The sequence below is a fragment of the Canis lupus genome, chromosome 18 (genome assembly GCF_048164855.1).
Source record: "Canis lupus baileyi chromosome 18, mCanLup2.hap1, whole genome shotgun sequence".
NCBI classification, from domain to species: Eukaryota; Metazoa; Chordata; class Mammalia; order Carnivora; family Canidae; genus Canis; species Canis lupus.
In genome coordinates this window covers 46835317-46852958 of record NC_132855.1, presented here as the reverse complement: position 1 = coordinate 46852958, position 17642 = coordinate 46835317, and the positions used below count along the sequence as shown (strand labels likewise).

At 37.6% G+C, this 17642-nt stretch overlaps 1 protein-coding gene across 30 annotated transcripts in view; it reads left to right on the top strand.

The window, feature by feature from the left end:
- Positions 1-17642, top strand: part of ADAM22 (ADAM metallopeptidase domain 22) — a 224622-nt gene that overhangs the window by 139885 nt on the left and 67095 nt on the right. For all 30 annotated transcript variants that reach the window (XR_012011081.1, XM_072784293.1, XM_072784299.1 and 27 more), the window contains 4 exons: positions 2099-2181; positions 7559-7622; positions 9362-9431; positions 13830-13900. Coding sequence is in view for 29 of the 30 variants with exons in the window: in XM_072784293.1 (XP_072640394.1) it covers positions 2099-2181; positions 7559-7622; positions 9362-9431; positions 13830-13900 (288 nt within the window). In the remaining variant the exon portion in view is untranslated. The remainder of the gene's footprint in view (positions 1-2098; positions 2182-7558; positions 7623-9361; positions 9432-13829; positions 13901-17642) is intronic.

The following is a 17642-nucleotide window of genomic DNA, read 5'->3' as shown; positions in this document are numbered from 1 at the left end:
CAAAAACCCCAAGGAATCAGCTGGGGGGAAAGTTTAGGTTTACACTAGACCCAATAGGTTCTAGGCCCAACTCATAAGTAGTGTAGGGGAAATGACACAGGCCTTGCATTTACATGTTCATGCAAGGTCTGCATCCCTACTTGGCAACTTCCCAGGTGGACAACTTTGGCTTCTGGAGATTGTGACCTCCTATATAGAAGAGAGGTAGCAATATTTCTTTATAGGATTGATGTGAGGATTTAGGGAAATTGTGTATTTAAGTTAAATAGAACAATAGTTGACACACAGTAATTTTTTTTAGAGAGAGAGTGCGTGAGCGAGTACATGAGCGAGTGGGGAAGGGGAGAGGGAGAATCTTAAGCACACCCAGTATAGAGCCCAACATGGGGCTCAGTCTTATAACCCTGAGATCATGACCTGAGCCAAAATCAAAAGTAGGATTGCTTAACCCAATGAACCACCCAGGTGCCCCTATACATAGTAATTATAGTAGTAGCAAACATTGAGGGCTTACTAAGTGCCATGCATTATTGTAAGCTCTAAATGCATTTTACTTTTCTTTAATCACCTGAACAACCTTGTGAAATTGTTACCCCGATTTGACAGATGACATAGGCAGGTTCTGGAACTTGCTGCAGACTGCATAGCAAGTTTAAACAAAGGAGCTGATAGCTCATGCATTTACATCTTTACAAAACCAGCTCAACCCAGAAAGTCAGTGTCTGGCTTTATTTCTGTTCTTAAACATGTGGCCTACTGGGTTACACCCCGTTTCAGGCTTACAGGTGGACTACCACCCTGTTCTTTCTTATCTTTCATCACATCCAACCATAGTCCTCAGTTCATGATGCTCAATGACTCCCTTGAGGATTTGGAGATGTCACAGGATCAGGGATTTCACTGAGTGCCATCTTGTGTGTTCTCTGCCACCTCACCAGAACTGAGGTTCACTCAGCCCTATAGGATTATCTCATGAGGAGCAGCAGTCACAGGCCAGGGTGTCTTCTTGGAATTCCAGGGGAGAAAATGCCTTCAGCCTTGTTATATCCTGTGTCTTCCTGTTCTCTCCCCTCCACATGTCAAGCACTGAATATTTTAGGTAGGATTAATCCTTAAGGCACAGTATAAAGCAGGTCAAGTTTGCCCCTTTAAAATATTCCTTTGAATCTTTTTGTTTTACTGTTTCCTATCCCAGTGGGTCAATTGAATTAGCAGCTTTTAGCTTCTGAAGAAATAGATTAGTGGGGGAATGGCAAAGGCCATTTAGAACAATGCCTTTCAAACTCTAATGTGGATCTGAATTACCAGGGACCTTGTTTAAAGTACCAATTATAGTAAGTAGGTAGATTGGGGCTGGGACTTGTGATTGCATTTCTGACCAGTTCCAGAGTGTCTCAGCAACACCATTGGTTTCTAGACCACACTCAGAATGGCAGATATTTAAAGACTGAGGCACCACCCTGAGAAGGCAGAGGATTTACCCTATTACCTCTTCCAAGAACATTTAATCCAAAGAAATAAGTGTTTTGGGATTAATGTAAGCTGCTAGAAGAAACATTGGAATTTCAAACTTCACCCAATGTGCTTACTGTAAAGCCATTCATAGTTGGAGAACAGAATAGTATAAACTTGTCAAGTTTTGATATCAACGCTATAAAAATAAGTGTTTTTCTCTGTTTAATTTAGTGACTGTCAAATGATTTATATACATTTTTACTCAGCTTTATATGAAAGAGCATCTTCTTGCTGCTGCTCAACGTTGTTTCTCATGACTGGGCAAATGGATGACTCAGTTGATCCTGGTGCAAGGGCCACATGTGTATTTCAGTATCTGTTTCTTTGTTCTTTCTATCATCACCTACATAAAAGGCAAATTAAGTCAACTTTTATTTCCCTGGCTTTAATTTGGAGTTAGCTGGCTCACTAGAAGTGTTTATGAATAATTCTGTTAGAACAGGTTTGATAACACTAATCTGAATAACGAAATATTCTGTAGAGCTTTATACATGGAGGTGTGGTGTGGCAGGAATCTGTGAAATGATGCAGGTGATTTCTCCTGGCAAGGGCAGAGGCTTATGCTCTCTGTTTCTGTTTCCAGGGAGGAGAACACTGCTACTACCAGGGCCACGTCCGAGGAAACCCTGATTCATTTGTTGCATTGTCAACATGCCATGGACTTCAGTAAGTGTCCTCCAAATTTTTGTACCATCCATTCTTTCAATCACTGTTTTCTTTATTTTTAATGTACTGTAATAAAAATCTTTATGTCAAGAAATAATTTTAAATCAGTGATGAATCTGATCTTTTTCTTTTTCAAGGTGTATAAACCAAGCTGATTTTAAAATTGGAGTTGCAGAAACAGACCAGGGTCTTTGGTATTATGATATGATACCCTGTAGTGATGTTCTGGTTTCATCTAAGTTGTGACAAGAATGTTTTGGGTTATGCTGGTTCTCTAGATGCTTAGCCCCTTGGTACCCAGTTCTGCCCCTACCTCTTCTTGATGTTAGTTTTTATAGTTTTATGGAATAATAGAAATTTTAGTAGGTAGAATCTCTCGACTCCTTGCACAAAAATGACAAACTGCAAGTCACCTCAAGAGCTCATGTGTTTCAGCCAGAATCCCACCTAAAATCCACAACAAACTTGTGGGAGGGTCCATCTGTTCTCAGAAATCTCCAAGGAATGGAGTTCATCCTTCCTCAGGGCCTTGCTTCCTTTCTCATAACCTTCATTATCAAAGAATGTTTGCTGATGTTTAACATGGGAATACATCTACTTCCTCTGTTCTGTCGCTAATGGTGATACACAGGTGGCCATCTCTTATTTGTTTTGTTAACGCCTTATAAAGCTACCGTGTCATTCCTCTGCATTCTACTTAGGCTAAATCATCTCAGTTCTTTCTTGTTTGTGATACTTTTGGGGGCACAGAACAAGCTAGCATTTTAGTTTTGTTAAATTTTTGTTTGGAAACTTTAAAATGCATCCCGCTCCCAGGTTAGAGATCCGGCTTTTCCATGTAGCTAGCAGTTACTGAGTGTCTGCTGTGGGCCAGCCACAAGGAAAATCAAGGCCATGAGAACTTGAGTCCCATCCCCAATAGCTCACAGTCCAGTGGGGGCAGCTAAAGCTAGCTCAGCTTCCTGCTATGGAATATGATAGGAATATTTCTTTCTTTGAGAGAGAAAGTAACAGAATAATGCAAGCAGAGAGTGGGCACTGAGCAATGAGGTAGAGCTTGAGGGCTCCAGGGAAATGTCACCTAGAAAAGGTAGAGTGATCCCTACAACAGGCTTTGATAGAATTTTCTGAGAGAGAGGGGTAGGCAGACAAGCTAGGAAAGAGATATAATGGTTGAGCCTGGAAAATTGAGCTAGTCTGCCTAAGTGGTGCCTCGTTAGGCTCAGGCAATTGGTATGTGAGAGGCAGAAGAGAGTATGAGGAGCACCTAGGTAGCCAGAGGAAGGAGGCCAGGTTCATGAGAGCATGGAAAACTTCCATCTGCTTATTGTTTACTCTAAAAGACTTCTACTTATTTTAAATAAATTCTTGGAGATGTTTTTACAAACAGGAATCCATGCCTCATATCTGAAAGCCTTGGTTTTCTTATCTGGAAAAGGAAACACTAAAGTGCCCTTCAGTAATAAAATTCTTACTTCTGATCTCAAGATAATCCCAGCTTTCCACTAAGAAGAGTACCCTAGGCTCATTGATGTTTGTGACAGCAAATGTATGATAGTGATATAAAAAGAAGAGGCATTTTCCCCCCTCTCTTCCTTTTAAAATCTCAAATTGTCGTTTAAGCATCTTGCCCAGTACTTATTCCACGTTGCTTTCCAGTTTTGTAAGAGGATACCATATTGTGAGAAGCAGTGAGAAGTCATCCTTGCCTTCTGAGGGCTCTGATAGACCTGAGATCCCAAGACCAAGAGCTTGCTAGCCATTTGAAGAAGGATGGAAAAGAAACTGTAAGGAAACTTTAGTGAGTAGATCAAGAGTAGAACTCAGAGCCAGCTCAGTTGTTTTAATGAAGTAAAGTTTACCTCTACCTTGAGAAACCTTTTCATTTAAAACTAAGCAAAAAATAACAGAAAATGCACCATGTGCCTGAGAACACTGTGAGGATTGTATATAAGCATGTTGGGTGCTCTGGGACTTTTGTGAGCATGTTGGATAAATTTACTCTTGTTCCTTTTTATTATTTATTAATCAATACTTCTCATGTTGATTTTACCTTCTGAACAAAAACTGATAGAAATATTTCAGAGGATATTACTAAATATTAGTTAATCTATTTTTTTTCAATTACAGTGATTTGGGTATGAAACAGATGATCTCATCCATGATTCATCTTTTATAAATTACCAAATACATATGGAGATTTTTCATTTTTCTTAATTTACTAAATTTAGTTGAGGAACATAAAGGGGAAAATAATCAGCTTTATGTCTTTTTCATAAAGAACCTGGAAATGCACTTTTTTTTTTTTTTTTTTTTCAAATTCGAAGGACTAACGGATAATATTTTGGTCCTGGTACATTTGATGTTATGATAAAATCCTGTAACTATGGGAACCTAAAAGAATGGCATCAAATGTAAGTTTATTGCCCTCTTGTGGCAATTTGTAAGAATGGCTATTTCTTTTCAAAATCTTGTTTTGATCCAGCCTTTTAAAATTTTAGTTCAATTGACCTATAATAAGTAGGTTCTAGCTGTAGGTTTTTATCAAATATATACTGTATGTGGATTCAACGCACTTACTGGAATTTATACAAATATAACAAAGGTGTCAATCCTCAAACAAAGCAATAAAACATATACTTTTCAATAGTTCAAGAATTACTAATGGCACATTGTCATATAGGGAGCCAGAATCTTCTAGACATATATGGTGTCAGAATTTGCTTTCTTTAAACTGTGTATCATGATGTGTAACCCCAATAAAAATCACTTATTTTCACATTCAACACTGATGTAGCAAAAGGAAATGATACCTTGTATTTAAACAAAATAATCTGCTGCTTAATCAGCATAGCTCTGTGAACTTTGGCAAAAGGTGATGGTTCTGTGCAATTTTCTAGGTGAATCTGGCCAGTTCTCAGGAGCAAAGAGAATGTCTACTGTCGCATTTGGTCTACTGTTTTGAAAAGGCTTCCCTCTTCTGATTCCTTAGACATGTATTCTCAGTAATACCTTAAAAAGTGCATCTGTTTGTCTTTAAATTCGAAATGCAGTGTCATCCAAATTCAAAAAGTGTACTTTGGTTGAAAACCTTACAGATGTGAGAGTAGAAGTTCTAAGGGTATATGAAAGCAGAGGACATGTGGAAGATGTTACAGTAGGAATGAAAGAATTTGGAGAAGCAGAGCTAGAGGCCATTATAATTATAGCTCAGGGAAACCAACTGATTTCACTACGCCATCAGTGAGAGATAAATACTATTCTATGTGCAATAGTGGGATCTCATGCAGCATTTCCGTAGAACACTGAAAAATGACACCAGAAAACTGCGCCTAGTCCCTTCTCAGATGCCTGAATGATAAGACACATTTCTTCAGCATCATAAGGAGCTTGATCTTAGTAGAAGGACATGTTCTCCTAAAACGAGTGGCCATTGGGATCTCTCTGGGTGGGAGCTGAGGCCATATGTAGGTTCAAATACCCTCCGGAGAATTCCTCAGTTGGCTGATAGTCATCTCCGGCCTAACAGATCAAAACCCAACTTCAGATTTATGCTCTCCTCCCTGCATCCTGCTTCCATGTGCTCAGCCCCTTCTGTCCTTCCTGTGGCTTTTCCCATTTTATTAAATGGCAATTCCATCTCACCAGCTGCTCAGGCTAAAACCTTGGCGTTCTCACTGACATGACTCTCTCATATACTCCATTTCAAATCTGCCAATAAATCCTATTGGTTCTACTTTTGAAAAGTACCCAGAATTTAACCAGTTCTCACCATCTCCACCAACGCCACTGTGATCTAGGCAAATACCATCTTTTTTCACCTGAATTATTGCGATAACTTCTCCATTTCTATTATTGCCATCTGAAAGACTATTGTAACACAGCAGTTAGGGCAATTAATTTAATATTTAAGAGCGATTGTATTTCCACCTGCTTAAGCCCTCATAGTGGCTCCACGTGTCTCTCAGAGTAAAAGCCACAGCCCTCAGGAGGTCCCGTCTCATGTGGCCCCACTCTTTCTCTGATCTCATGTTACGGTTCTCCCCTCACCCACACCCTCCTCCAGCCACACTGCATTCTTGATGTTCCTGGAGCACACTTCGGGTTCGAGTCTGACATGCTCTCTGCACAGATATCCTTATGGCTCATCCCTTTACTTCTTTCAGATCTTTGTTTAAATGCCATCTTCTCTAGAAAGCCTTTCTCTGAGACTATATAAATCAACAGTCTTCTCTCCCTGGTCTCTACAACCAGTCCTCTGTCACCATTTATCACCCATAACTTCCTTTGTTTTCCTCCCTAGAATTTTTCACCATCACATGTATATTTATTTCGTTGTTGATTGTATTTTTTTGTCTGTCTACCCTAGAATGCACATTAGAACCATGAGGGCAGAGCATTGGTCAGTTTTGTCCACTTCTGTATCACAAGCACCTAGAGCAGTGCATTGTAGGTGCTTATATGTGTTGTGAATGAGTGAATGGATGAAGAGGCCGCCAATTGCAGATGGGCAGTTCAGGAACCAATCTGCCTGGGCTCTAGTCCTGCCTCAGTTCTTCCTGGTTATGTAATTTGGGCAAGTTACTTCATCTCTTTGGGCTTTCCTTCCTTGTAAAATGAATATAGGCAAGTATATGAGTGTACCTCCCTCATACATTTCCACAGATGAGTAGAAGATTAAATGAGTGTAAAGTGTTTAGTTCATGGTAAGCTGTTGGAATGTGTCAGCTCTTGTTACGAGAGCATCTTCCAGGTGTGTGGTAGGTAGGCATTTCTCAGGATAGTCCCTGACAGTCTGCATCAGAACCACCTGGAATCGTTTAAAATGCAGCTCCCTGGGCCTTAGCCAAGAAATCTGAGGAAGGCCCTGAAAGTTTCACACTTTTGCAAGCTCTCCAGATGAACTATTTGCATATTAAAGTTTTCGAATTATGTGTTGGAGGGAGGATTAGAGAATGATAATCCTGAACCTGGGGACACTGCTGCTTATGGGAAGTCAGAGGGATGGGTCTTTCCCTCTTAGTAGATGTGTGTGTGTGTGTGTGTGTGTGTGTATGCACACATGTGTGATATGGTGCAGTGTGCATGTGTATGTGGGATGTATTGGGAAGCATGTGTGGTGTGGTGTGCAATATGTGGTGTGTAATCTGTGTGATGTGATATGTGGGGAATGTATATGTGGTGTGGTATGGTATGTGGGGAGTGTGTGTATGTCTGTGTGTGTATAGTAGGTGGTGTGTATCTGGTGGTGATGGATGGGACTGGGAAGTGAGTGTTGAAAAGTAAATTGGTCCTCTGGCAGCTACTGATTTTAAAATGATCTTGTTCTGAGGCAAGAGTTGATAGCCATGCCTAATTATTTTCTTGTCCTTGGCAGTGGGATGTTCTATGATGGGAACCACACCTATCTCATTGAACCAGAAGAAAATGACACCTCTCAAGTAAGTGCTCCCTCTGTTTGCTGTGGCAAATGTAAAAATTTATATTGGGAGCTTTTCCTCTTCATTTTTCCTCCTCCTTTTGTCTTTATTTTATTTTTATAAATAAAAATATTTTTATATATTTTAATATTTTAAATATTTATTTTTATAAATAAAATTTTTATTTCTTAGAGTCAGGATAGTAAATATAAATATATACATATATATAATTAAATATTGAATAAGTCAAACTCACAAGGTATTTTTTTTTTAGCCTTTTACTTTGTGTATTGGAAATTTCTTCTGAGGTGTTCTGAAACCTCCATTTTTGTTCTGTCTCCACCTTCATGTGCTAGGATTTGTCTTAGTTTGCTCAGGCAGTCAGAACAAGATATTGGAGGGCTTAAATAACACAAATTTATTTTATCATAGTTCTGGTGCCTGGAAGTCCAAGATGAAGATGCTGGCAGGATCCATGAGGGCTCTCTCCTTGGATTGCGATGGCCTCTTTCTTGCTGTGTGCTCACATGACAGAGAGATAGAGAACTGTGGTGTCTCTTCTTCTTAAAAGGGCACCAGCCCAACCCCACCCTTAAGACCTATTTTAACCTTTATCACCTTCTCTTAGGTCCTGTCCAAATACAGTCACATTGGGGAATTTAGGCTTAAGCATATGAGTTTTGCAGGGAGGACACAGACATTCAGTTTATAACAGACCAAATCAATAGATACGTAATTTTCCACCTCTCTTTTGTTTCTAGAGTTCAGATTTTTCTATGTTGCCCATTGTCTGTAGGGCCTTCTGCTGATGAAATGTAGAGAAATCTAAATTTTTTAAATTATTTGATTTATTTTAGTTGAAATATTCATTTTCCACAAGTGAGAAAAGCATTGAGTTTATATGGTAGACTTCAGAGAAACATAATACACCTCCATTCTAGCTCTGTGCAGGCAAATATTCTTCCTTGGGTCATGGAACATTGTTCAAACACTTAGGCAAGTAATTTCTAAAAATACACACTGTTTTGCCACCCATAAAGTGCAGCTATTTGTATTGTATTTTACTTTCTGGATGCCTATTGCTGGCTATTATATCACTTTACCTGGGAGGTGATTTTTTTTTTTTTTACAGCAATATCATGAAACTTGACTGTTTATGACATTTGGGTTTTTTGTTTGTTTGTTTACTAGAAAGGAGCCAGAAGTAATTATTTGAATGCTCATTAATTTTTCTTAGATGAAATATGGCTTTTTGTCTGTTAGTTTGTCACAGAACTTGTATGATATTTGAATTTTTGAGCAGGATCCGTTTGAGCATCTACTTGTACCTGTCATCCTACTCCCTGATACTAGAAGAGTGTTAGCTCTGCAGTCCTTGCCTAACAAAAGTTAGTTATCTGCCTCTTAAAGTGGGGCAGGGATCCATGGAAAGGAATCAGTTATAAAAAGCATTAGTCCATTTTCCCAGATGTCTTACTCCTCCTTGGGGGAATAGGTTCATTCATTTATTTTCCATTACTACAGGCTTTGGCTTCTCTGTCTGCAAAAGCATTTTGTTTCTAATAGATCTCTCCAGTGCCAGGGGAATCCAGGAGCAGGAGAGGCTTGTGTGGTGGCTCCTTGCCTTTTCAAATCCAGAAGAGTGTGTAATCAAGCTAGGATTCTTTTAGGTGTCTTAGTTGCTTCAGCTCTCATTGCTTGAGGTTGGAGATAACTGGTCATTCCCACGTGCTTAATCTCTGTTGTTTGTCTTCTTTCAGGAGGATTTCCATTTTCATTCGGTTTACAAATCCAGACTATTTGAATTTCCCTTGGATGATCTTCCATCTGGTATGACATTCATATTATGATTTAAAAAAAAGTCAACTTTAATAATTCATTTTAATGCTGTGGAGCTTATCTCTATGTGGAATATCCTTAGCTCATGACTGCTCATAACAATTTTAGAGAAAGTGACAGCAAGTCAAGGACATCAAGAGGGAGAATAAAATGCCAACTGACCTCATGTTTGTAGTGGATGAATTTGGAAAGATAGAGCTTGAGCACATTGAAAGACTTTTTAAAATTAGAAAAATCAGAGTAAGGTATTTCTGAAAGGAGAAATAAGTTAGAGCAAAAATTGGACTGCATAGACAAAATATAAACTTCACTTTTGATGAGATACTGATTCTGTAAACAGGGATGAACTTGTAATCATTTTCCCATTTGTTTTCCTCATCTCTTTTTGCCTCAGCATTTTAAGAAAGAATGATTATAGATTAATGCGTTTTATTTTTATTTTTTAAAAAGGATTCATTTATTTCTTTTAGAGAGGCAAGGGGAGGGGCTGAGGGGGAGGAAGAGAGAGTGAGAGAATCTCAAGCAGGCTCCTCAGTGAGCATGGAGCCCAACTCGGGGCTCGATCTCACAACCCTGAGACCTGAGCTGAAACCAAGAGTTAGATGTTTAACTGACTATGCCACCCAGGCTCCCCTAATTCTTTTTATTATGTGTTTTTTTTTTTTTTTTGTAGAAAATAGGCTTTCCTTCTCATATGTGTTTGTTTACAGGCACATTTATTTATAGTTGTTGGTTTGAGCTGCTTCCAAATCTTCACATGACAAGTAGGGCAGCATACTTGTACTTTCTCCTCAGTAGTGGAGCAGTGATTGTATAGAGTGCATTTGCCTCTGGCTATATAAGACTCATTGGCTTTCTCCTTCTGAAGGTAGCACATACTCTGAATATCTAGTGTGGAGGGGCTTCCTTTCCTATTTAGTGAGCCCTATGGCCTTAGTACATTCTAATTTTTAATCTCACTTTCATCTTTGCTACAGCTCTGTGAGATTGATAGAATTATTTACATTTTACAGAAGAAGAAATAGGCTTAGCTAGCTTGTCTTTTTTAGGGTCCCACAGCTAGCTAGGGACTGAGCAGGGGTTTGCATTGTGCCCCTGTAAGAATGTGTGCTGGGAGAGAAGCAGAGGGAAATGGAGGAATCATCCGGCTGAGAGCATATCCTAAACTACTGCTTAGGAAAACCACTTAAACATTTTCATTGTTGGGGCAGCTGGCTGGGTCAGTTGGAAAAGCATGTGACTTCTGATCTTGGGGTTGTGAGTTCAAGCACCACAATGGGTGTAGAGATTATTTCAATAAATAAAAACTTTTTTTAAAAAAGATTTTGTTTATTCATTCATGAAAGACACAGAAAGAGAAAGGCAGAGACATAGGCAGAGAGAGAAGCAGGCTCCATGCAGGGAGCCTGATGTGGGACTTGATCCTGGGATTCCAGGATCACACCCTGGCCCGAAGGCAGACGCTCAACGGCTGAGCCACCCAGGCATCCCCAATAAATATAAACTTTTAAGGAAGTTTACGTGGTCTCCTCATTGGAAAATGAAATGAATGTCTGCTAATGCCCCTTCTCTGAAATAGATTTGTAACTCCTTGATCTTCTGCACTTCTTTTCTCCTGCTGCCAAAGGGATTGGGGATGCTGTTTTATAGAACTCAGTATTTTGAAATATCTGCTAATAACCATAAAGATGCTCTTACTTTACGCAGATACTTTAGACTGTTCCTTCAGTTATCTTATGAAACTTTTACAATCCCTGTGATGGAAGGAAAGTAAATCATGACTAGCTGCCTGAGAATAAAGCTACAATCTAATAGGTCTTACTGGAAGCAATAAACATTAATTAAAATTTAAAGTAATAAATAAAAATCCCCCTAAGGACTTTACTGTGATTGAATCATACAGTTGTTTTGTTTTTTTAAACTTTGTTCAGGGTTTCTTTTCCACAGAATCTTTAAAGATAACATGACAGTTTTGCTGTCATTAAAAATAATTTTGAACATCTTCTAAAACTCAGATCTGTCTCAGTTAGTTTCTGGTTTCCTTTTCTTATCAGAAATTGGCACATTTTTAAGAGTGTTACTTTTCTTTCTAGATGCTTGGATTTATTATGATAGGTTAGAAAAAATTCTTGTGAAGCTTAAGAATAAACTTGTTTATTTTAGGTTTAATAAAGTTTTCCTGGGTCTTGGGTTATCAGTACCCTTGTCTTGCTGTGCATTATGTATTTCCCAGAGAGAATAGAATCAGGTGTTCCCCAAACTTGTTTAACTGTGGAACCTTTTGTTTTATATGACACATCTCTTGGACTAGTTTCCCTAAGAAAACATTTGTTTGTTTCCTTCAGACCCCTTAGCACAGTCTATTTTAAAAATTACTATAATAAAATATATAAATCTTGTATACCATTAGATGAGTTTTGACACATGTGTAAGTCCTTTGGTGAGATTTGGCACATTCCTATCACCCCAGTACCTTCCTTTGTGCCGCGAACCACCCGCTTCTGCAGTCCTTTTTCTGCCCCCCCACCATTGTTTAGCTTGTTTTAGATCTTCATGAAAATGGAATCACACATTGGGTTCAGCTTCTTTTGCTTAGCATATGCCTATGAGATTAGTGTTGTCAGAGGTAGCCACAGTTTATTCTTTTTAATTATTGAGTATGTTCTGCTGTTTGAAGATACCACAGTCTTTTTATCCATTTTGTTGATGGATATTTGGGTTGCTTCCAGTTTTTGGCTGTTATGAATAAAAGAACTCTATAAACATTCTTATAAAAATCTTTTTTGTGGACACATGTTTACATTTCTTCTGTCAAATACCTGGCAGTGGAATTACTGGGTCTTAAAGTTTGTTTGTACAATAGTGCTCTCAAACTGCAGAATGTATCAGAGAATCACCTGGAAGCTTGTTAAACACAGACCACTGGATCCCATGTCTAGAGGGTTTTTTCAAGCCACTTAATTGAGATATGAATGACATTAGAGAAAAGCTGTACATAATGTATACTTAATGTATACAACTTGACGAGTTTGGAGAAAAGTGTACATCCCTGAAGTCATCACCATAATCTATGTCATTAACTCTAAAAGTTTATTTCCACCCTCTTTATTATTATTATTACAGTAGTAGTGGTAGTGGTAGTGGTGAAGAGTATACACTGTTAGCAAAATCTATACATCATAGTATTATTAATTCTGGACATTCTGCTGTACAGTAGACCTTTAGGACTCATTCATCTTGTACAACTGAGACTAATTTGTGCCTTAGACTAATACCTCCCTGTTTCCCCCTTTTCTCAGCTTCTGGCAACTATCATTCCACTTTCTGCTTCTAGGAGTTTGACTATTTCAGATTCCTCATATAAGTGATATCATGTAGTATTTGTCCTTTTGTATCTGGCTAGTGTCACTTAGCAAAATGTCCTCCAAGTTCATCCATGTTGTCACAAATTGAAATATTTCTATTTTTTAAATTCTGAATAATACTTTATTGCATTTAATACCACGTTTTCTTTGTCCATTCATCCAATTATGAACATTTCGGTTGTTTCTATATCTTGGCCTTTATGAATCATGCTGCAGTGAACATAGTACAGCTATCTCTTCGAGATCCTGATTTCAGTTCCTTTGACTGTATACCCAGAAATGGGATTGCAGGATCATATGGTATTTCTGTTTTAATTTTTTGAGGGGAACCTTCATACTGTTTTCCACAGTGGCTGTATCAAATTCTAGAGTTTTTGATTAAATACATCTTGGATGGGTTATTAGAGTTTGCATTTCTAACAAGTCCCCAGGTAATGTTGCCACTCATGTATAGATGGTACTCTGAGAACTACTGTTGTCTGAGAAATTGCTGAACCTTTTTCTAAAGTGGTTATACCATTTTAGACTCTCATCAGCACTATATGGGAGATCTAATTGTTTCACATCTTCATTGGCATTTGGTGTGTTATTCTTTAATTGAAAGTCAGTAGGGAAAGGCTAGATTGGCTATTCAGAAGATTCTTAATAAGGAATATGATGGTATTTATAGGAGAAATATGAGAAAAATTTTGAGATAAATTAGAACAGGAATAGTATTGAGATTTTAAAAATTTTATTCATTTATGATATATTTTTAGTATTAATATGAACACAATTATTTTGATTAATGTTCTACATTATCTTTAAGTGTAACATATATTATAAAATTTATAGTAACTGTATAGTTATTTATATAATTTATGTTATTTATATTAATTATTAATAACTATAATAATTGCTAATAGTTAATAACTGAAGTATTATTATATAATTTATATTAGGATGGGATAGTAAAACTTTGATTGCCCTATCTGGAAGAAACCTGGCAAATGCACTACGTTAATTTATTTTTATTTCCTTTTAGAATTTCAACAAGTACACATCACTCCACCAAAATTTACTTTGAAGCCAAGACCAAAAAGAAGTAAACGGCAGGTATGTATTCACAGGTATATTCTATGATGTTTTGAAGACACTGGCAACTGCCATTCGTTTAAATCTATATTAAATCTCTATAGGAAGGTTAAGTATTAGTTCAGGCATTTGTCAGGCTGTAGTAAACAGTAAGGTGACAGATCTGTAGGAGCAGTGAAGGAGGGCCATATTGTTCATAGACTCAAAAGGGACTTGGGATAGTGATGCTAATATGGTTATGGTTATTCATCATACAGATGGATTATGGCCCATGCAGTGGCATCTTAGGTTCTTTCTATCAGGCCTCTTTCCTTTCCTGGGTTGTACCACATCATGGAGCCTATTTGTAAAGATACCCTCTTAAGAATGAATCCACCAGGTTTTAAAGCCACAAAATGCTATTGTCACACATAAGCTATGTTGGAGTCTGGGATGTAAACTCAGGATGTCAGCTTTATGAATGTTCAGCAGATCTTGGACTTAGCAAAAATAATTACTTGTGTGATGCTTTACACCATAGGTGTAGGTTCTGTTAATCTCCTTTGCAGGAAAAAAAATGATATCTTTGAAATATGAAGATAACTTGGCTAGAAACAGAGCTGGGAAATGGTTTAGGTGAAATAAGAGCTCCAGTCATTAGAATACCATATGATTTCTCTCATTTGTGGAATCTAAAAAGTAATGAATAAACAAACAAACAAAAAGCAGAATCAGACCTGTAAATATAGAGAACAAACTGATGGTTGCTAGAGGAAAGTGAGTGGAGGGGATGAGCAAACTGGGTGAAGGGGAATTGGAGACACAGGGTTCCAGTTAGGAAATGCATAAGTCATAGGAATAAAGGACACAACACAGAGAAGTCAGCCATATCGTAATAGTGTTGTTTGGTGACAGATGACAGTTACCCTTGTGATAAGTACAGCATAATGGATGGAGAAGTTGAATCACTAAGTTGTACATGTGAAACTAATGGAATATAGTGTGTCCACTATACTCAAAAAAAGGAAAGGAAAGGAATGAACAGAACTCTGGTTATTAGAATTAAGATACCATATATTATGTATGTATGTTGGCATAAAAAAAACACAAGCTGGGGATCCCTGGGTGGCGCAGCGGTTTAGCGCCTGCCTTTGGCCCAGGGCGCGATCCTGGAGACCCGGGATCGAATCCCACGTTGGGCTCCCGGTGCATGGAGCCTGCTTCTCCCTCTGCCTGTGTCTCTGCCTCTATCTCTCTCTGTGACTATCATAAATAAATAAAAATTAAAAAAAAAAAAAAACACAAGCTGAGAGAAATAGACCTCTATTAAGATTTCTAGTAAGAAACCAGTTATCTGGGCAGCCCGGTTGGCTCAGCGGTTTAGCGCCGCCTTCAGCCTAGGGTGTGATCCTGGAGACCTGGGATCAAGTCCCACATCAGGCTCCCAGCATGGAGCCTGCTTCTCCCTCTGCCTGTGTCTCTGCCTCTCTCTCTCTCTCTCTCTCTCTCTCTCTCTCTCTCTCTGTCTCTGTCTCTCATGAATAAATAAATAAAATCTTAAAAAAAAAAAGAAACGAGTTATCTTCTGTTTAAAATATTTTTAGTAAGTATGAAATAAAATACGTGTATAGGGTCATTTCTAGTGTCAGTAATAATTACTTTTTTTTATTGAGGCACAGATACCTGTGCCTGGCTCTGTTCTAAGAATTTTAATTGTATTTTTTTAAATTTTTATTTATTTATGATAGAGAGAGAGAGAGAGGCAGAGACACAGGCAGAGGGAGAAGCAGGCTCCATGCACCGGGAGCCCGATGTGGGATTCGATCCGGGGTCTCCAGGATCACGCCCTGGGCCAAAGGCAGGAGCCAAACCACTGTACCACCCAGGGATCCCAGAATTTTAATTGTATTAACACATTTCATCCTCATAAAAATCTTATGAGGAAAGTATTATTATTATCCCCTTTTACTGCTAAAGACATTGAAGTGTAAGAACTTAAGAACCTTGTCCAGGGTTATAGTGAGTTATTCAATGGTAGAGCTCAGATTCTGACTTGGAAAGTCTGGTCTCAGAGAAGTGCTTATGACCACATATGCTTTGTATACTGCCTCTCAGAAAGCTTAGTGTTCCATGAATTGCTACCACAAGCTTTATATATTTTGTGAATATATGTATATACTGAGGGCTAGTTAAATAAATTAAGATTGCCAAAAAGATTAATTTGAAATAGTGTTTATTTTCATGAATTATGAGATCAGAGAATAGGATAGTTTTCTTTTAACACGTTCCTTGAAGTTGGTCACAAACATCTGTGATATCCCATCATTTGAAGGCAGACAAACACTGGATTTCTTTATCTGAGACAGCTGTCTGCCCATGATGGTGAAGTGCTATAAAACTGTATGGCTAGTATAGCAGCTCTCTGACATTAAGAAAATGTTGAGTCTTGTTAGAAAGTCTGCTGTATTAACTGGTAAGGTTCCGGTCTCTTCCACAATTACAAAGCAGATACTATCATCCTAGGCATTGTTTTTTAAAAAGGCTCGTGTCATTGGATGCAGTTTATATTACCTCTTGGTTTCCAGACCGAGAATTATAGACTATTATTCCTTTTCACCTTGGTGTAATACGGGATTTGAATTTTTAAAAAAAGCTTAAAAGTTCGGAAATGCATTTAGTACTGAAACAAAATCCATGTGGCAGCAGGTTTTGTTTATTTTAAATGCATCTCTCAAAGCAAATGTTCATGTATTGATTTAGGTTTGATTGTATACCCCTTCACAAAAATAGCCATTGGACAAGTGAATAAAAAGATTTACTGAAAAAATGTATATCAAAGCATAGAGTAATGGAAAAATTTAATTTTATAGATCTTGTTAAAGATTATATTATAGACGAACTTCAGGATACAAAGACACTGCCTTAGTGTCTCCTACCGTGGCATCCACTGATCATGATTTTGAAGGTGGAGAAAATTCAATATTGAATAGACAGATATATTATAGCTGTACTAGCTAACCCAGAACTTCCTAGAAGCTCTCAAAACTATCAGAACAAAGCTTTTATGTCATTTGGGGGATCCCTTGAGCTGTACCAGAGGAAGAAAGGGCATTCTCAATTTAAGATTTGGAGGTTATAAAATAAAAATGTCCATTAAACACTCCCTGCATCCCTTTAAGATCCTCAGAAACTTAAATTAAATGAGAAAGAATGTATTTCATGTGTTACAATCTCCAAGATAGACTGGTAAATGAAAATTACCTGATACAAAAGCTAGTGAAATAAATGGAAGTACTAAATAAAATGTTATATTTGATTTTATATATATAAATATTTCTGGAAGCAACCAGTAACTGTGGTATACCCATTGTGGGTGAAGGGTTAGCAACTAGGTAGATGGGGAACAGAAATAAGAAAGAAAAAAAAAAGAAATAAGAAAGACTTTGATTCTGAACCTTTTTATAGTTCTTTAATCTTTGAATCATATGAATTTATTACCTATTCAAAAACTGAGTAAAAGTGACAAAAATGAAAAAAATTCTGAAGGAATAAAAGTGGAAATTTTGTTTATTTCTCTCATGTTTTAGTTTTTTAAAATTAAAAACATTTTTCAACCTTGTTGAAGTATAATTAATTGACAAAGTTATAAGGTATTTGAAATGTACAATGGAATAATTTGATATAGATATACATTGTGAAAGGAACTCCCCATTGAGTTAATACATCCATCACCTCACATATTTACCTTTTATCTTAGTGAAAATATTTAAATTCTGTTGGCAAA